This window comes from Theropithecus gelada, chromosome 8, assembly GCF_003255815.1.
Source record: "Theropithecus gelada isolate Dixy chromosome 8, Tgel_1.0, whole genome shotgun sequence".
Classification (NCBI taxonomy): domain Eukaryota; kingdom Metazoa; phylum Chordata; class Mammalia; order Primates; family Cercopithecidae; genus Theropithecus; species Theropithecus gelada.
In genome coordinates, this window is record NC_037676.1 from 8,540,797 (window position 1) to 8,562,879 (window position 22,083).

General features: G+C 38.6%; 1 protein-coding gene across 1 annotated transcript in view; it reads left to right on the forward strand.

The window, feature by feature from the left end:
* Positions 1–22,083, forward strand: part of CSMD1 (CUB and Sushi multiple domains 1) — a 2,061,182-nt gene that overhangs the window by 1,941,185 nt on the left and 97,914 nt on the right. Inside the window, exon 49 of the mRNA XM_025393463.1 lies at positions 8,671–8,856. Within this exon, the coding sequence (XP_025249248.1) occupies positions 8,671–8,856 (186 nt within the window). The remainder of the gene's footprint in view (positions 1–8,670; positions 8,857–22,083) is intronic.

A 22,083-nucleotide genomic window follows, 5' to 3' on the forward strand; every position in this document is an offset into this window, starting at 1 on the left:
ATGCTTAAATGGTGCTAAAATAATTTCTTAGACGTATTGCTTGAAAGGAAAGTTAATAAAGCGATCATAACCTTCAATCTTTTCTTCTTGCTATAATTACATGATGTTCCATTTTTCGATACATTGAAAATGGTGATGACATTTTACTTACAAAGTATTGGCAATACTGATATGTTATGGTACATGGCACAGAAATTTTTGAAACATACTTTATCCCCTATTAAATATTACTTTAAAACATGAATTTTTGATGGGAGTATCTTAGTCCGTTTTGTGTTACTATAACAGAATACCACAGACTGGGTAATTCGTAAGGAACAAAAATGTAATTCTCACTGTCTGGAGGCTGGGAAGTCCGAGATCAAGGCACCAGCAGGTTTGGCTGTCCAGGAAAGGCTGCACCCTCTGGAGAGAGGAATGCCGTGTCATCACATGGCAGAAGGCAGAAGGACAAAGTGGCATGACTCTGCTCCATAAAGCCCTTTTACAGGGACACCTAATCCCATTCACGAGGAAAGAGCTCTCATGACCTATCACCTTTTAAATGCCCCATCTCTTAATACTATCATATTGAAAACTGAATTTTGGAGGAGATGCATTTAAACTATAGTGGGGGATATCATCTGTATCAGATTTGAAATACCTGATTGTTTCCATAGAACAAGTTGATGGAGAATGTGAGGCGTGAATTTAACTCTCTGAAATCAAATTTCAAGTGCTTGTAAACCAACTTGCAACAGTCATGCCTGTGAGCGAGTCTAACTTCTTAGCCAAGGACGTGGTCTGTTCTAATAGTAATATTTTATTATTTAAAAGTTGTTAATAGACAGTGGCTCATGCCTATAAACCCAGCACTTTGGGAGCCCGAGGCAGGTGGATCACTTGAGTTCAGGAGTTCAAGACCAGCCTGGCCAACATGGTGAAACCGCGTCTCTACTAAAAACACAAAAATTAGCTGGGCACGGTTGTGGGTGCCTGTAATCCCAGCTACTCAGGAGGCTGAGGCAGGAGAATCTCTTGAACTCGGGAGGCGGAGGTTACGGTGAGCTGAGATCACACCACTGCACTCCAGCCTGGGCGACAGAATGAGACTCTGTCTCAAAAAAAAAAAAAAGTTGTTAGTAATTTTTAGGACAGGCTCAATGTATAGTCTTAGCTATGTAATCTCACAATTTGAATAAGGCACAGAAAGAACCGGAAGGTACTTTATTCAAGGTTGCAGTAAATGTTAGAAATACTTCATGGTCTTCACTTGCTGCCTGCCCTTCCTTCTCAGTTCCAGACCTGATACCAACTGCCTAATTGCAATACCCACTGTGCCTCATGATCCCTCTGCTAAGATGAAACTCTTTTCTCCCCTGAATCTACTTGCCCTGAAGTGAATCCCATTTGAGAAATTAGCATCTCAGTCTATCCAACTGCTTGAATCACTTCTCTCTTGCTTGCACATAAAGTCCTTCCTGTGACTCCCACACCCTGTTGGTTCCAGCTACTCAATGGGTCCAAGTCCATCCACATATTTCCCCTCCCCCAGTCCACTCTCTCTCATGGGCTGCCCTACTGGGCTTCCTACATCGGCCCCACTCAGGACCCTCTCTCAGTTCATCTCCTGATGGCAGCCAGAGGGTTTTATCAGGTCACAAATGAGTTGGTGTCACTGCCCATCTTCAAACTCTGAAGGGTGTCCTGACGTGCTTCCTGTAAGCTGCACACCTGTCACCTGGACCCTGAGTCCTGTGTCCCCTCCTCTCCTCTCCAGCTTATCCCACAGCCTTCTCCCTTCACAGCGGCTCACGAATACAGCCATTGTGACCATCATTTCCTGAAAACTGGTAACTGAGAGGCTGTCCTGAGGATGTTGCTTAAAAAGTTGTTGCAGAGAGAAAATTGTGCAGGGAAGGGAGTGCAAGGGTCACCTTCTAAAGACAGAAGCCCTCTGTTTTTGGTAAACGTTTATCCTGGTTTTTAAGGGCACGTTTTTTGTTTTGTTTTGTTTTATTTTTTGCGAAAATAACCATTAGGATGATGATGTTTTTATGAAATTCAATTATTACTTGAAAAATTATACATGATACTCATAGGTATTTAGCAAGTGTGTGCGTGTTTGCATGTAAAATGAGTCAATCTTTTAAACATTTCTTACCATATAATCATTATATGGCTCATATTTGTGGAACTTTCTGTGTAGTCACTTGTTCTTCACTTGAAGCAACTGTGGGTTGCCTGCTGCTTATGTTACTTTTAATATTTTTCCTTATTTTTTTTAATTCCTAACAAGCTATTATTATTATTAGTTGTGCTAAAATATGCTTTGATGGGATGGGGAGACCTTCATTTTGCACTTGCAGTGTCTCCCATGGTCTCATCCAATAGTGCGGAGACACATGCGGGGAACAGAATTCTCACTTTAGGACAGGGTTAGCTGAAAAAAACAAAAAATCACCAACACATGCTCCTTTCCCCAAACATTTCAACATGCAACATCACTCCTTCCTTTTAAAGAGAGGGCTGGCTGATGAGCAAAGTGCGTTTGCGTTCAGAGAAGCAGCAAGGGGTAGTAAACCCTTCAGAATGGAGCAGGAGGTGGGAGGTCCCTGAAGGGTACTTGAGGCCTTTGTGTGGATCCTGCTAGGACACGGGCCACTCAGCAGGGGAATTCTATGGCAGGTGTTTGTAAACTGTGTGTGGGAAAAGGCTTAGCAGCCTCCCTAGGGCATTTAGGATCGTCTAAATCCTTGCTCCTCAGAGACAACGCAGCCTGTTAGAAAAGTAGCCTGAAATCCTCCCCTCCCCCAGATCTACTCAATCAGGATACATGTGCCATCAGCATGGCCTGGGGGTAAGGAGCACATTAATGTTTGAGAAGTTGTGACACAAACATTCTTTCTAGAGGCCTGTTATTTATTGCATGGTAAATCTACAACTGTGTCTTTATTTTTTCCTGTCTTAGCACCTTGTATGTTGCAATAATTCGTCAGCAATTAGCTTCAAAAAGGATCATGTTTATTGAAAAATTAACTAGTGATTTTTTTCATATATCAAGAAAGTTGGTAATGCAAGTTGTAATGATTGCAAAATATTTGAATATGTTGACTGTCTACCCACAAATAGGGGTCTAATATTCTGGTTTCATGGTCCTCAGAATTTACAGATCCATTGGGCAGCATTGATATTTATTTTTAAAGTACTAGCAATTTTAAGAAGACAGTGCACAAGGTAATTTAATACAGACAGTTGCAGAAAGTGCAGTTATATATTACTTTGTGAAGCAGTACTTTAAATAAATACTTGCTAAATTACAAATATTTGCACACATTAGCACTACCAATCAGATGAGAATAGGACCCAATGGTTGAAGCCAATTTTCTACTCTAGAGTAGGCTTAAATAGGTGCAGAATAAGAAGAATATTTGAGGTAGACAGGAAGAACCCAGAGAAAACTAAGGCAAGAAAATGAGAATAAGCTGGCTGGGCAGCGTGGATACTTGGCGAGGGTCTGCTGGCCAGACAGTGGGAAGTTACGGAGAGTAGAGGAAAGTTTTGGTGAGCTTTGAAGACAAAACGTGTAGTTTGTGTTCAGCGTTGTGGGAAATAGGGAACCACTATAAATTTTTAAAATGCAAATGAAATTATGAAAACTTCAGTGAAGACTAATCTGATAGATTTAAAATTGAAAACACATAATTACAATAGTCCAGGCATCTTTAGTAATGTGATGAGAAATTCTACCTGAATTCAGCAGACCCGGTTTGAGGCCTCAGCCTTTTAATGACTATTAGACTTGGGGAAAATGATACAAAAAATGTTAGCATCTGTAACTTTACCTGTAAGAAAGTAGAATAAGGTTTGTGTCTAATAGGCTTGTAGTGAAAAATAAGTAAAAAAGCATGATGTGAAAACACTATGTAAACTGTAAAATCATGTATAAAATAAGATATAATTATACATATGTACTTACATGTTTCCTCAGACATATAGACAGAAGTGTGTATACATATATATACACATATACACATACACACACACATACCTGCAAACACACATATGGTTGATGATTCCCTTAAGTTAGTGTTTCCTAAGGTGTTTTAATGACCCTGATTTTGAATTTAATTATTTGATTATAATCTTACTAAATTATACAAACATAAAGCTATGCATACATATTTGTATTTACAAGTTAAATGCATATTTAACTTATACAATTCAAGTTGAGGAAAATAACTATTAGGATGATGATGTTTTTATGAAATTCAGTTATTACTTGAAAAATTATACATGATACTCATAGGTATTTACCAAGTGTGTGTGTGTGCGCATGTAAAATGAGTCAATCTTTTCAACATTTCTTACCATATAATCATTATATGGCTCATATTTGTGGAACTTTCTGTATAGTCACTTGTTCTTCACTTGAAGCAAGCCCATGATTTCTTCATTATCTGCCTCTGATATTTTTCTCTTTAGGCTGCAAAAATTAACTGTTATTTCTTGGCACAACATGATTATAAACACAAAAGCAAATGGCAGGCACTGATATTATATAGTAGAACCCATGTAGATAGTAATCTAGAATATTCTTATAATTTTGATTAATTAACATTTATATATATTTATAGTTATATATACATACATAATTTTAATTAAAAAATTCATATATGCTTACTTTGGAAATACTTAAAAATCCTCAGAAATCCTCAGGCTGGCCAGGCACGGTGGCTCATGCCTATAATCCCAGCACTTTGGGAGGCTGAGGCAGGAAGATGGCTTGAGCCCAGGAGTTCAAGACAAGCCTGGGTAACATAGTGAGACTCAGTCTCTCCAAAAAATAGCCAGGCATGGTGGCCTGGGCCTGTAGTCCCCAGCTACTGGGGAGGCTGAGGTAAGGGGATGGGTTAAGCTCAGGAGGTTGAGGCTGCAGTGAACCCGGATTGTGCCACTGCACTCCAGCCTGGGTGACAGCGAGACCTTGTCTCAAAAAGAAAAAAAGAAAAAAACAGAGAAACATTTTAAGCCTGCAGAAAGAAAAATAACCACTGTTTGAAGGATCTTAAATATGCAAAGAATAAATCCCATGTGGGGTTCGTGGTATTAAAGGTTCAGACAACACTGGACACTGAACATCTCTTCTACTTATTTTTTTGAAACCAAACTGTTACGCCTCTCATGAGATAGGAAAGTGAGGTAAGCCATCTTACTACCTACCAACTTACTCTTTGCTCTCTTTAATAAATAGATGACAGAGAGTTGATCCTTGCAACTAACATTTTAATTTGCAAATAAGTAAAAATTTTACGTGTGTATGTGTAATACAACACATATCCTGCATATAATGTAATAAGTATTTGACTTTCTGCATATGATAATAATTTGTCATGGATTGAATGCCTATGTCGTGTGGACAGAGGGCTCGCGTTTTGTAACGATGATTTCATTTGAACCCTCATGATTACTTTTTGACATAGGTCTTGATAACCTGAGCTTAAGAAGACAGCGTTCATTAAGTAATTTGGCTGAAGCCACACTGCTATTGAGAGGCGCAACAAGAACTGACTCAGACGTCTGAGTTTGAGGCCTGTGCTGATAAACAAAAGATAACTTTACAGGATCAATAAATGATTATTTGCCTAAACTTCTGGGACGTATAATAATACCTTAGTACAATTAAAGAAAAAACAACTGAGAAATTTTACTCTCTTTGGATATACCAAATGGAAGGAAATTCTCCAAAGTGTGAAAGTGTCTTACACTGCCAATGCTAATTAGTATTTTTAAAAACAAGTGATCTATGGATGCCTGTCATATAGCAATCATGCAAAATTGGGGGAATAAATGAGAGATGAATGAATACTAGACTTTAGCAGGAAACCGTCTTCATCCCATGAGCCTGATTTTAGTCCATAAGGATTATGCTGCGTCTTCATTAAATCAGAAGTGTTATAATTCCACTTTTGACCAATTGCCAACCGTTATTTTAAATCCACCAAATAGCCTTTTGTTAAGACACTTAAGGGGCTAAACACTGTGGTTCAAATCCATAAAAAGATTCCTGGCTGTTGATCAGGCAACGTAAAATGGATTGTCTTGAGACCCGGACAAGCAGGATTCACTTCTCAAAGAAGCGTCCAGGTGTAACAAGGGGCTATAAAGATTTTCTGCTTTGGTCTCCTGAGCATGAATCATTTTATGATGGGGCTTCATCTGCGTTTGTAGAATGTCATCTTTCCCATTTAACCTGACAGAAAAATGTCATTTCATTCCGTGCTCAGCCCGAATGAAAATTTTAGGAAAGCTGAACACTGGGCACATTCCAGCCAGAGAGTGGGAGAGAAATTGAGGCTTGCGATCAGGAACAAATGATTATCAGAGTGAAGTCTGAGAGAAAATGACGAGGAAGCTAGATTCTGGAGCATCGTGAGATACACACAGAAAAGAAAGGGATGGGTCTATGGCATTTACTGCATTCAGGAAATTAAGATGAACATTTTCCAGATGCCAACAGTCTTCCTATGGATCTGTTGCTTCCACAGAGCCAAAGATGATTACTTATTATTTTAAATGCTTTGCCCCAAATGATGCCTATATGTCTATGGTTTTTCATTTTTCTTCTACTGCAAATGGATTATTGTAATATTCCATACACACACGTACACAGACACGTGTACACATGCACATGTACACGGCATGTACACACACATGTACGCACACACATGCACATGTGTTTTGTTTGTTTTTGAGACAGGGCCTTGCTCTGTCACCCAGTCTGGAGGCACAATTTCAGCTCACTGCAGCCTCTGCCTCCTGGGCTTAAGTGATCCATCCCCCTCAGCCTCCCGAGTAGCTGTGACAACAGGTGTGTGCCACCATGCCTGCCTAATTTTTGTATTTTTGGTACAGAAAGAGTTTCACCATGTTGCCCAGGCTAGTGTAGAACTCCTGGACTCAAGCAATCCTCCCGCCTCAGCCTCCTAAAATGCTGGGATTACAGACGTGAGCCACTGTGCCTGGCCCACATGTATTTTTGATGGTTGCAATACCTGATCATCCATTTAAACAAGAGACATTTTAGACCTTGAAATTTCCAGGAGTTTGGATTTTATTGGGGAATACATTTTCTTTTACTTCTCTGGCAATTTCCCATTGTATTTATTTAATATATTGATAAAGAAGAAAGAACCAAAACAGCAAACCAAGGGACTCCAACAATACCAGAGATAACCTGTGCTTTTGCAGAAGAGAAAATAGTCTCAGTTGGGAGTCATAAGATTTACTCTCTGGCCGGAGGTTTTACTAGGCCATTGTGTCACCTTAGGTTAGTCGTTTTCTTTATACGTAGAATTAGGTGTTTATATAAATTCCTTCATCCAGCCCTTCCAGCTCTATCCTGTTACACAGATACTGTCATTAGAATCTACATGGGAAAAAGTTTGAACTGTCTAAATTTAAATCCGTGGTGTGAACAATATCTTTAATACTGATTGAGTAAAAGAGGCTCTTTATTTAGTTACCATAGAACTTTTCTTTTACAAGTGCACCTGAAGTGGGTACATGATCATTGAAATGTCTTCCTCTGCCTGCCTGACTGTTGGTTTCATGACTGTCACGTGTAGTCATTTGAGAATTTTTTCCTTGTCTCATAGTAGATACATCTGGATCAGACGTAGTAAATTTAAGAAGAAAGGGTTTACACGGAATTCTCCCCAAATCTTGTTCTTTAAAAAACCTCTTCTGCACACATGCCTCTTTCTTGCATGGTCTTTCCCGTGAAAGCGGTCTACATCTCTGCTAGACGCTGCCATCTGCCCTGGGAATCTTCTCTGAGTGCCTCCTCTATTCGTTCCTTATGTCCTGTTTTCTTGTAACAGAAGTTCCTGGGACTTAAAGGAAAATGAGTTGGGGAAGGGGAGAGGAGCAATAAAAGGGGAAGAGTTTTGAGAGCTGAGGCGGCTGATTCTTAGGAATTTCGACACCAAAGAGTCAACACTGCAATAAGCGTTGTGATGATAAAGATGCTACTTCATCCTTTCCCCTTTCTTTCCAATATGAGATGAAGATGAGTGTGTGACGTCCGTGCTCCCCTGGCCACACCCTCTGATAAAATATGTCAGACTGCGGTTAAGCTGCATGAGAGTGGTCAGCCTTATCTTCCAGAAAATTAATTCTGACCCATTTTCCACTGTTTTCTCATTAACCTTTAACATCCTTCACAGTTTGAAAATGTGTATACTTATCCCATGCCCTAGAAATATAATTCATGCCAGGCACTGTGGCTCCTGACTGTAGTCCCAGCACTTTGAGAAGCCAAGGCGGGCGGATCACTTGAGTTTAGGAGTTGGCGACCAGCCTGGCCAACATAGTGAAACCCTGTCTCTACCGAAAATACAAAATTAGCCGGCATGGTGGAGTGCGCCTGCCATCTCAGCTGCTCAGGATGCTGAGGCAGGAGAATCGTTTGAACCCGAGAGGCGGAGGTTGCAGTGAGCCGAGATTGAGTCATTGCACTCCAGCCTGGGTGACAGAGCGAGACTCCATCTCCCAAAAAAAGAGAGTTATAATTCACAATTTCTATATGTATTTAAAATGAAAACTAGATAAACAGAATTGATCATCATAATAGCAACTAGAAAATAATTTCTGTAAGAATAAGCCTGCATTTGTTTCATTTCTTTTCAGCTGTGTCCTGTGGAATCCCAGAATCCCCAGGAAATGGTTCGTTTACCGGGAATGAGTTCACTTTGGACAGTAAAGTGGTCTATGAATGTCACGAGGGCTTCAAGCTTGAACCCAGCCAGCAAGCAACGGCCGTGTGTCAAGAAGATGGGCTGTGGAGTAACAAGGGGAAGCTGCCCACTTGTAAGCGTAAGTGTTCTGGGGATATCTGCCCATCTGTGTGGTTTAGGTGGGAACTGAATCCTTTGGGGAGAAGTCCAGGTTCCCACATTCAGAGGTCCTCTCCCACACCTTTGAGGATTTGGTCTCTTTCATCATAGTGATATTAAAACCAGTGTATTTCATATAAAATATTTCAGCCATTTAGAATGAGCTATGCACTCTTGAAGTTAGGTGAATCCTAAATATAAACAGTGTAGACACGATGCAATTTGCACATCGCATCCTATTCTATGCTGCCATTTTCAATTTGGAGGGATGAAATCTGAGGAAATTGAGACATTAACACTTTACACAAGATGTTAAAACATAATTTAACACAATCTCTCCTATTTATCTTCCATCTAATTTTAAGTTCTTTGAAGTCAAAAGCAGTGCCTAATTTATTTGTGTATCACCTAATTTATTTGTGTATCATTGTGTATCTGCATAACACATTGATGCTCAGTAAATAAAGCATTAATTTAATTTGTGAAGTGGGGTAAGTTTTCCAGAAAGCTATTTAGAGTCTATAGTAATAATCTTAAAAGAGTAACAGATTGGGGTACTTTCTGAAACTCTAGTCTTACAGAATAATAGTCTATAATGCAAAGCCCACCAGAAGAAAAATTCCACTCACACACACACTGAATTTCTACAGCAAGATTTTCATTGCAGGGATATTAAAACTAGTCTCAAATTGGAAATAATACAACTTCCCACTTTTTCTAAGTTAAAAACTATACAACATTTCTATATAGACAATGACTTTTTATGGTTCTATAATCTTATTCATTTAATATATCATGTATATCTTTACATGTCAGTACATATAGAATGATCTCCTTTAAAAAAAACTTTATTTTAGGTTCAGGGATACATGTGCAGGTTTGTTATATAGGTGAATTACGTGTCACAGGGGTTTGGTGTGGAGATAATTTCCTCACCCAGGTAATAACCATAGTACCCAATAGATAGTTTTTGAATCCTTACCCTCCTCCCACCCTCCACCCTCCCATAGGCCCCAGTGTCTATTGCTGTCATGTTTATGTCTGTGTGGACTCAATGTTTAGCTCCCACTTACAAGACAGAAGATGTGGTATATGGTTTTCTGTTCCTGCATTCGTTCACTTGGAATAATGACCTCCAGCTCCAACCATGTTGTAAAGGACATGATCTCACTATTTTTATGGCTGCATAGTATTCCATGATGTGTATGCATCACATTTTCTATATCCAGTCTACCACTGATGGGCATTTGGGTTGATTCCATATCTTCACTATTGTGAACAGTGCTGCAATGAACATACATACATATGCATGTGTCTTTATAGTAGAACAATTTATATTCCTTTGGGTATATACCCAGGAATGGGATTTCTGGGTTGAATAAGTGTTCCATTTTAAGTTATTTGAGAAATCACCAAACTGCTTTCCACAATGGCTGAACTAATTTACACTGCCACCAGCAGCAGGCAAGTGTTCCCTTTTCTCCACTGCCTCACTAGTATCTGTTATTTGTTGACTTATTTACAAGGATATTTTTGCTCCAGTGATACTAGCAGAAGGATTCACATAGTCTTCAATAATAAAATCAGATCTTTGGCTTCTTTTTGTATACAGTATTTTGGTCATGTTAAAAATGTTAAACTTACTTATATCAATATACTTAGATATAAATAGATAAACAATTATGGAAGGTGGTTGAGTTCTTCCCAACAGCTTTTATTTTTCTTCATTTCATCATTGTTATTGCATTTCCTGAGAGTCAGGCTATATTGAATCAACGTTAGTATTTCTTGGTTATTTTCCATTTAATAAGGTACAATTTTATTGCAATTAATTAATAGTAAGGGAAGCTAGGATAGCAAGATACATTGGTAAGTTTTTTGAGTCCAGTCCTAAACAAAATTATTCTCTCAAAACAGGAACTTAACAGATGGCAATATGTATATGTTTGGGGTTGATGTTAGTAAGAATGATGTCCCAGACATTTATGGGCAATGTTTCTTTTGCACACAGCCTGGAGGTCATTCATAACGATGCCTCCATTTTTAAAGTTTATATTTCCTGACAAATATTTCAAATAGCTTATCTACAAATCTCATAAAAACTCTGAAAAACTGGGACACAAATGAGGTGAAAACTACTAATTTGCAGATTCGAAGTTTGAATTCTACTCCCTCTTGTTCTAAATCCTATACCCCTTTCCTAATGCCAGTGGTACTGTACTGGGTATGCACTGAAATCATCTAGAGAGATTTAAAGTAAATATTAATGTCCAGTTTTGACCCTCAGGGATTCTGAGTCAACTGGTCTTGGGTGGAGACCAATCACCATTTTTTTTTTTTTTAAGTTCTCTAGGTGTTCTGCATAAAATGTCAAGTATACGCCATGTTTTAAAGGAAAATCCATTTTAAATTTCTATGCTATCTGAGAAAGACGTGCTAAATGACAAGGTCACTTTATAAAAGGCAATTTTTATTTTCAGAGCTTTCGTTTCTTTGTTTGACAGACGTTGTTCTTGAGAGTACTTTTTGGTTAACAGCAAAATTGAATGGAAGACACAGAGATTTCCCACATAACACACCACCCCCGACATGTGCACAGCTCCCCCAGCTATCAGCACCTCACACCAGAGTGGGGTGCGTGTTACAGCAGATGCACCTACATTCACTTACCGTCATCACCCAGAGCCCAGCATTCACATGAGAGCTCACTTTTGGTGTTGCACAGTCTGTGGGCTTGGACAGATGTGTAATGACAGGGATCCACCATGGTAGTATCACAACTGAGTAGTTCCCTGCCCTAAAAATCTCCCGTGCTCCACCCATTCATGTCTTCCTGCATCCAACCCCTGACACACATTGATCTTTTGTCTCCATAGTTTTACCTTTACTAGAATGTCACGCAGTGGGACTCATCTGGCACCTAGCCTTTCAGATTGGCTTCTTTCACTTAGTAATACGTGTTTAAGTTTCCGCCATGATTTCGCATGGCTGTGGTTCTCATTTCTTTTTACTACTGAACAATATTCCATTGTCTGTATGTGCCACAGTTTATTACCCATTTACCTACTGAGGACATCTGGGTTGCTTCCACGTTTTGCAGTTATGAATAAAGCTGCTATAAACATCTGTGTGCAAGGTTTTTCTACAGACGTAAGTTTTTAACACATTTGAGTAAATACCGAAGGTTGAGATTGATAGAGCGAATGGTAAGAGTATTTTTAATTTTGTAAGAAACCAACAGAGTGTCTTCAAAGAAGGCTGCAGCATTTTGCATTCGCACCAGCAATGAGTGAGAGTTCCTGTTGCCCCACAGTGTCACCAGCATCTGGTGCTGTCAGTGTCTGGATTTGGGCCATTGTCATAGATGTGCAGTAGTGTCTCATTATTGCTTTAATTTGCAATACTCTGATGAGACATGATGTGGAGTATCTTTTCATATGCTCGGTTGCCATCCGTTTGTCTCTTTTCATGAGGTGTCTGTTCAGTCCTTTTGCCCATTTTTAACCAGGTTGTTAATTTCCATTTTTTTAAAGAGTTCTTTATATAGTGTAGATACCAGTTCTTTATCCCATATGTCTTTTGCAGATTGTTTTTTCCTAGTCTGTGGCTGTTCTTTTCATTTTCTTGATAGTGTCTTTTGCAGAGCTGAGGACTCTAATTTTAATGAAGTTTAACATATCAGTTCTTTTTCAAATGCATCTTGCCTCTGTTTTTGTGTCTAAAATGTCATCACCAAACCCAAAGGCACCACAATTTTCTCCTGTGTTATCTTCTAGGAGTTTATGTTTTTTCACTTTACATGTGGGTGTATGATACATAAAGGATTAATGTTTCTGAAGGGCATAAGGTCTGTGTCTGGATTATTTTTTAGAATGTAGATACTCAGTTTTTCCAGCACCATTTGTTAAAAAGATTATCTTTACTCTGTTGGGTTGTGTGTGCTCTTCTGCTCAAGATTCGTTGACTATATTTATGTGGGTTTATTTCTGGGCTCTCTATTCTGTTCCATTGACCCATTTGTCTACTTTTTTGCCAATAACATACTGTCTTCTGACATCCATTTTATTTCGCTAAAACAGAATGTGGTGTATTGGACACTTTTTTTCCAAATTTATTTAATATATTTTAATAATTTGTAAAATGAATTAAAGTAACATCTCCCAGTTTTCTACAAAATCAGTCTTGTTGATTGTGAATATTTATAGTGACCTATTTGAATTTAGGTCCATGTCCTGACTGACATGGGTACTCTCATTACATTTAAAGCTAAATAAAAATTGTTTGACCTGAAAAATAATTCAGCTCTTTGGGTATCACAGATACATCATCTCAGTGGAATTTTATTTTAAGCAATGGTGTGTTACCCTTAGATTTCTTACAGGATTTCTCACATATGTGCCTGTTACTTCACAGGTTGACAAAACGAACAAGAACCTTCCGTCTATCACTGTCAAGTTGAGGTGTTTGTGAATACATCCAGAACAGAATGCCTTCACGGCGTAAACAGAAACTACTTTTTATGTCCACATGAGCCGCATTTCTGTGTTAAGGCCACACATAGCTGGGTTCGGGAACTAGACACACTCAAGTGTTTTCCTCTGCATTGCAAGCTGGTCTCTAGAATGTCCATGCAAGTCGTTTCTATCTGCCAGAAAAGGGATTGACATTACATAACCCTGAAATAAAGAGCCCACTATGTGAAAATTATGAGGAAAAGAAACACAATGGAGGTTTTAAGTCCTTGGTTGGGGATAAAGGAAGGGAGAAGCAGAGAGTTTCAAAAAGACGGGAGCCAGCAAAGTGCCCTGGATTCCATTAGGGGAGCATGCGAGATGGTGAGTCCCATGGGCACAGCGAGGCAGAGACATTGTTGGTACAGGGAGGAACTGTGCACTCGCAACCCCTCACTGAGTGTCCTGGAGCGTGGACTCTGAATGGGGCATCAGGCTTGTGATCACTGGCGTGAGACTGGGAAGTGATAGCTCCTGCCCTTAGCGCCTGAAAATATGCACAGGACGTGAAACAAAGGGCTGGATGCAAACTGCAGAGGAAAGGAATAACTGATATAGATGAAGGAACACGGGAATTGTCTAGGACCAGTTTCTACAGAAGAGATGGCTGGGACCAGAGCTTGGCCTGGCAAAATAGGAGTAAAATCAGAGCGACTCTTTTTTTTTTTTTTTTTTTTTTTTTTTTTTTTTTTGTCGGGGTCTTACACTGTTGCCCGGGCTGGAGTGTAGTGGTGTGATCTCAATCTCGGCCCACTGCAACATCTGCCTCCTGGGTTCAAGCAACTCTCCTGCCTCAGCCTTCTGACTAGCTGGGATTAGAGACACCTGCCACCACGCCCAGCTAATTTTTGTATTTTTAGAAGAGACGAGGTTTCACCATGTTGGCCAGGCTGGTCTCAAACTCCTGACCTCATGATTCGCCTGCCTTGGCTTCCAAAGTGCTAGGATTACAGGCATCAGCCACTGCGCCCAGCCCAGAGCAGCGCTTTGAAGAGTCACTGTAGACATTTGTCTAAGGTAGGTGACTCAATTAGAATAGCAGTCCTAGGAAGAAGATATTATGTTCCTTATCTTACTGGTTTAATACAAAGAAAATAACTGAGATATCAAAGTATTTGCCATATGTGAGCACACAGATGTGGCTGGGCATCACACAAACCTCTAGGGTAGTGTTGGAAGTCTTCAGCTGCTGCGGGGAAGGCTGCCTGGAAGTGATTTGATTAGACACAGGTGCTTTGGGCATCATGAAAATGCAGCAATTGTGTAACGCTGCCAAAGCCTGCCTGGGGGTACACCATACCGTGGTGGAGGGGAAGTTCAAGGCTCTGTCCAGTCCAGCAGCCTGTACGTAGAGATAGTTCAGTATTCACCTGGTTTCATGATCCATGGGGGCGAGGGTCAGGAGACATGATTTGAGGGCCCTGTTAACTCTGAAATGTCCAGGGAGGGGAATGAAAAGAAGCAGAGGTGAAGAAGGTGGTCAGAAGCCTGATTTGGAGCCTTAGGACATTCCCAGCTACACAATGTAGGGTGGAAGGAACCGGAGGAGGCATACAGGTATCTCCTTTAACCCTCAGCTCCTTTCTTGTTCTCACACTCATTCCCTCACCAAGCCCTGCCTCTGAAACACATCCATCCACATGGCTTCACTTCTGTACCACCCAGGTCACCATCTGAGCTCCTGAAACTGCCACTGTCTCACCTCCACTTCCCTCTTGTCTCCAAACAACAGCCAGACTGACCTTGTGAGCATAGCAATCAAAACAGGACACTCCTCTGCAGAAAACCAGGCTACACACCATGTTGGTAATTACTAATTTAAAACTAATCCTGTATCCACTACTGTCTTCCACTCTTGGTTCCAATAGCTTTACACAAGTTAATTTACTTAATTATTGTGAGGTATATAATTTCATTATCACCGTATCTTATAGAGGAGAACCAGAAGAAGGCATGAGTTGAGTAATTTGGTGAAGGTCATAAATACAGTAAGCATCCAAGTCCAGATTTGGGTCCAGAAAATCTGAGAAGAGAACCTTTCTTCCTAATTTCTAGGATATATTGCTTCTAGGAACATATTAGCTCTCATAATTTTTAAGTCTGATGCATTATAAACCGAGAACACAAGCAGGAAACAGGTGCCACTTTAGCGCTGCATGTGGTTTATTCTGAAAAGTATTAAGTGGGTGATGGGTCACCATATTCACTTGAGGATAGGTAATAGACCAGTGGCTTTAAGGACAAGGCCTTTCTCTAAAATCTTCTGGAAAAATCAGGAATGAGGTGTCTCTTGCAGTTCACAGGTAAATGCTGTATCAATTAATAGAGCTGTTTTGTGCCTGTGTAAAACATATGACAGGGCTTAAGCGAGCTTCATTTATACCCACATTTTATTTTTTTGTTTTAAAATGCATATCTAGATGTGCAATTGCTTTAAAGTTATAATGACAAAAATTAACAAAATTACTTCTCATTGTAAAGAAGTTGGCCGGGCGCGGTGGCTCAAGCCTGTAATCCCAGCACTTTGGGAGGCCGAGTCGGGCGGATCACGAGGTCAGGAGATCGAGACCATCCTGGCTAACACGGTGAAACCCCGTCTCTACTAAAAAATACAAAAAACTAGCCGGGCGAGGTGGCGGGTGCCTGTAGTCCCAGCTACTTGGGAGGCTGAGGCAGGAGAATGGCGTGAACCCGGGAGGCGGAGCTTGCAGTGAGCTGAGATCCGGCCACTGCACTCCAGCCTGGGTGACAGAGCAAGACTCCGTCTCAAAAAAAAAAAAAAAAAAAAAAAAGAAGTTATCGCAGGTTCCATTAAATGGTCGTTAAAGAGCAAAAAGTCAATTTGCATTGTGAATACTCCTTTGATACCAACTACGATGTGTTCAGTAACATGAGGAAATAAATATAACATTTATAATAAAATGGAAAATCCATATTAACATTTTCTAAGCATCATCTGAAACTTTCAAGTAAGCATTTTTTTCCCGTTGTTCATTAAAGTTTACAAAAAAGAGATGTGAATATTTTGTTAAAATGCCTTAGTATCCAAGGGCTGAGAAACCAATTTAATTTTTATTTGGGGAGTGTTTTTCTTCACTTAATTTAAATGGAAGAAATCAGGCAGAGTAAGCATAAAACTTTACCTCTTAGTCAGAAAAATTTGGTTACCATGTCGAAGTATATATTTCCCTAAGCCTCATTCTTTTGTATGCTATGTTGGGATGAAACAATTTTTAAGTTTCTTTAAGAATTGCAATAACATGTAGATCACTACACTGAATCTCAAGAGATAAATACTTCAGCTTTGATAAATAGTAAATGCAAATGGTAAATAAAATTAGTTCGTTTCGCCCTCTGGTTTAGTAAGACGAAGGTTATAATAAAGAACTATGTTTCCATTTGCATTCTTCTTGCAATGGTACAAATCTCCAAGGCAGATGTTTGAGCGCCCCCACCTTTTTTTTTTTCATTTCAGTTATTTACTGAGACTGGATTTGGATCATTGAAGACATGATTCATGCTACTGACATGATAAAACAAGTGAAGGCTGTGGTATTAATGGACTGGGTTTAATAGTTTGACAAAATGATGAATAGATGTGTATCATGTACTGTGTATTTAGGAGGAAACAAAGCCATTAAGCTAACCTTCCAATGAAAAACTACGTTGTTTTTCTCTGGTGTAAGTGAGCAAAGTCACTACAGTATTAAAATCTCTTTTCTAGAACAACGTAAAGAACAATGTATACACATCTTAAATTTGGTTGGTCACAAAAGTTAGAATGCAATCATCTTTTGATGCAACAAGAAAATATTATAAATAATAAAAATTAATATTTTTATTATTATATTATAATACAATTAATACTTTATTATTATTACATTATAATAATAAAAATTGAATGTTTTAGCCTAACATTTGGCATTGACAAATCAGTAGTGTCAACTTCACATATGAAGGACAATACAGTCTGGTTATTAAAAAATGCCCAATATGACATAGTATTTGGGCTGAAGATACTTAGAATATTATAAATGTTTCCTTTTCGATTAAAGGAATATAACACAATCACCATCAAGCTGCTCTCATAACTCATTTTTAGCTGTGGGACACCAGAGTAATAAACAACTTTCACTGGAAGAGGATTTTAGTGCTTTTTTCCCCTAAGGTAGACATTAAGCTGCTGTAGAGTGACATGAAGCTGTTGCAGAGTGCTTGCAGCTCTTTCCAATATGTAGAGACATTTTATTTATGAATATTCATACAAAAAAGGAATTCTGTCAAGATGACTGGTCTGTATCACTTGAGAATGACATTACTTAATTAAAGAACAAATTGCATTTTTTTTGCTAGTAAATGTCCATACCTATTGTCACTGTTTGCCTTGTAATCTGTTTTTTGAATTAACTTTGGGCTGATGGTTTTGTCCAAGGTGTTGGATGAAGAGCACTGTAAAAGAAACTGGTATGTTGTTTTTAAGTTAATAATATGTTTAATAAATGTGTGATTTTTGAATGAAAAAAAAAGAACAACCCTAAGTTGTAATCCCAATATGTGGGTATTGTTTCTTTAGCTAAAACTACTACTAGTCAGTGAAGCAAAGCAGTCATTAACAATTTATTTATGTGGGCCTACTCTATGCTGGGCACCGTGAGGACTTTACATGATTAAATGCAGTCTATATACATTATAAAAAAGGGAAAGCAAACCAGAGCCATACTAGCTTGATACTCATAGATGGTGATAGGTTTATATTGCTAGATTCATCTAGTCATATCTAGTATTTATAGGTCATTTAAACCTATCACTATAGTGACCTGTGGTACTATATAATCTATATATATCACTATATATCACTATATATACTATATATATCACTATAGTGACCTAGTACTGTAGGTTTATAGTACTATATACACACATATAAATGTACTATATATACATTTATGTATATGTACATTTAAATGTTACTAGTACAAATACTATATATAGTACATATAGTACATATAAACCTACAGTACTATATGTACTATATGGTTTCCAGCACCTGCTAACTGTGTTCCCAGGCCACCCAGGCAGGAGGGTGATGGGGACAATTCTCCACAGGTCTCTTGTACATCTCGTTAGCTAATGTACCAAACTGACCTTTCGGCCTGAATTCTTTCTTCCAAGTATGTAGCAAACAGCCTTGGAAGAGAGAGTTGGATATGTACCTCCTATCTAGCACAGAGACTCTTGCATCTCTGTAGTATACAGTACATGTAGTACATATAAACCCACAGTACTAAGCCATATCTAGCACTAGGTCATATTAACACTGGGTTTATATGACCTATAAATAACCCAATGTAGAGAAACAGGTTATGTCTATGAGTACCAGGCACTGTTTTAATCATTTCACATCAGTTAAATCTTTGCGCTCTTATAACAAACCTATGAAGTGCTGCTGTCATGCGCAGAGTATAGATGGGAGCTTGAGTACCTTTCCCAAGGTTGCTCGGTTGGTCCGTGATGGAGTCGGCACTGAAGATGGTCCTTTTATGCCCATCCACAAGGTTACCCACGTGGAACTAGCATAAAGTGTCTGTCCTGCTTTCAGCTGTGCTTTGACAGGGGATTCCCATAAGCGGGTATACAAAGCCGAAGAAAGGTCCCATCCCTACCTAATCTAAATGCATCATCATTGTGTGCAGATGATAAATACGTTTAGAAAATTCCTATTCAAGTGACAAAAGGAAATGTCTCCGTGCTAGATAGGAGGTACATATCCGCCTCTCTCTCTCAAGGCTGTTTGCTACATGCTTGGAAGAAAGAGTTCCGGCCGAAAGGTCGGTTTGGTACGTTAGCTAACAAGATGCACAAGAGACCTGTGGAGAATTGTCCCCATCACCCTCCTGCCTGGGTGGCCTGGGAACAGAGTTAGCAGGTGCTGGAAACCATTGCATGATGATGAGGGAGGCTTGGATTCCCAGTGGCATGGGAGCGTGCACAAAGTTGTTAAGGCCTCTGTGCCTTCCAGAGCTCCTGATTCACAGAGATGAAGGGTGGACAATAATCACTAACATATTCTGAAACCAAGAAGTTCGTGATGTCAAAAGACATTTTAGAAATGAACGTAACATTTGCGTGATTGTACTATACTGCTTTAAAGCCCTTTATACCCACAGGCTGTCGGCTAGATGGGGTTTACCACCATTTGATGGCTGCCAGAAAGAGGCTGTCACAGGCTGGCAAAAACGCTGTGCTGTGTTGAACTATCAAGTTTATCGGTTTATAAAATATCAGTAGATTGACATCCTCGTCTTTCATATAACAGTTCTAAACATATACTTGAGTAAAGATGGGAATATTAGCACACATTTCTGTCAATATATGAGTTTTTAAAATATATATCTCCACAGAAAGATATGGTGCTATTTTCTTTGAAATGGTACAAGCATGTAACAACCAAAAATAATATTTCTACACAGCCAACACTTATATTGACATTTCAAAAGAAAAAGAAATAACCTGATGCTATGTATAATATTATGCCTAGAAAAAATTTAAATGTTGCTAGAAAAAGCTTTTCAAGGTGTGTATATTCATGTTAGCACCTTTTCAAGCATATTTATGATATTACCTGGGATTCTTTATGTTTGGAATCAGAGAACAAGTAATACATGTAAAATAGAAGAGTTTGCTTGTTCTATATTAATATAATGCTGAAAAGAAAACAAGAAAAATGCATTTTAAGGGATATATTTTTGCTCTATAGTACATATATATTTAACTGTTAAAATAATATTCATTTGAGAATGTTTTAAATTATTTGCTTTAACCCTGTAAAATTTCCTTTTTATTAAGTCCAAAAATGTTGAATGACATCAATTTCATGTAGTTCAAAATTGTCAGGAGCTCTCTCATGCTTTTAAGTTCTGCTCAGCCATTTTCATCTTGGTTAAGGAAATTACTATTTATTTCTTGTACAGAAATATTCGTAATTTATTTACTGATATGAAGAAAAATGTTTTGCAGTTTTAGGCGAGAAAGGGAAGGAAAAATATGACACTCGAACTTCTGTAGAAACATTCAACACGTTTTAAAATGTTCATGATGCTGCAAAACATTTCCTTTAAATGTTTTATATTAAAATATTACTCAGAAATATTCTAACCAATTATTTTCCACAAAACATTCAAATCACCTATTAATTTATATTATTATTATCATTATTATTATTATTTTGAGCTGGAGTCTCACTCTGCCACCCAGGCTGGAGTGCAGTGGCACAATCTCAGCTCGCTCTAACCTCTGTCTCCTGGGTTCAAGCAATTCTTTTGCCTCAGCCTCCCAAGTAGCTGGGACTACAGGCTCCTGTCACCAAGCCAGGCTAATTTTTGTATTTTTAGTAGAGACGAGGTTTCATCATGTTGGCCAGGCTGGTCTCGAACTCCTGACCTCATGATCTGCCTGCCTTGGCCTCCCAAAGTGCTGGGATTACAGGCATGAACCACTGTGCCCGGCCCAATTTGTAATTATTTTTTATATATATATAATATATATAATATATAAATAATATATAATAATATAATATATTATGTATTTACATAATTTATATTTAAATAAATATATATTGTGTATTTATATAATTAATATTTACAAAAATAAATATATATATTATATATTTATATAATTATAATATATAATAAAAATATAGCATATATTATATATCATATATATATTTCAATGGGCTATCTACACCTTGATTTTCCCTTTCACGCAATAAGAGTGAAAATACATTTGAGAAACTAAAGATTCTCCGAGCCATATATTAGTTAATAGTAGCCAGGTGAAGTTAATATTTTTGATGGCAGTATTTGGCTGCATTAACATTTTGGTGGAGATATTAGAAATGAGGAAATAAACAGAACATAAAATTTGAATGTTCTTTTCTTATTTCAGTCTTTCTATCTTCCCCAAATTCTAGAGCCTGACTTCTCACTCTGAAATAGGAGGAGGAGAAGTAGAGGTAAGAGACAGGAGAGCCTTCTGGACCAGGCCATAGGAGACTCCTTTTCACCCCTCAGTGGTCTAAGGACATTCCTGAGGTTGGAGTCACTTTCTGGATTCTCAGTGAAACCTGCTTGGAAACTACCCATCTTTCGAGAGAATTCCATGCTATGGCTATGTTTATTAAACCCAGATTTATTTTTAGAAGAGGAATACATGTTTGATTGGATATTGGAGACTGCACATCTAATGTGAATGCTAATATTTGGCAAAGCATATATCAGTGCTAACCGACCTTAAATTTAAAGGCAGTCTCCATAAATGAACTCCAACCTCTGTGTTTTAAGGCTATGCTGTAACTCATGTTGCTATAGACAGGAAAATATTTTGAAAGACCTTAGGCATTTGAAATGCCTTTCTGAATCCACATTTCTTAAAGGTTCTAAAATGCACACTAGGTCATTTAGGGCTTATAATCTCAGGAAATGGAAAACGCCTCCTCAGGTTAGTACAGGTGGTGGAAGTTTGTTGTCATAATGTATGAGGAAAAAAATAAGGAGGAAAAGAAAGAAAAAGGAAAGAAGGAAGGAAAGAAGGAAGGAACGAAGGAGGGAGGATGGGAAAGAAGAAATGAAAGAAGGAAGGAGGAAAGGAAGGAATGGGAAAGAAGGAGGAAAGGAAGAAAGGGACGGAAGGAAAGGAGG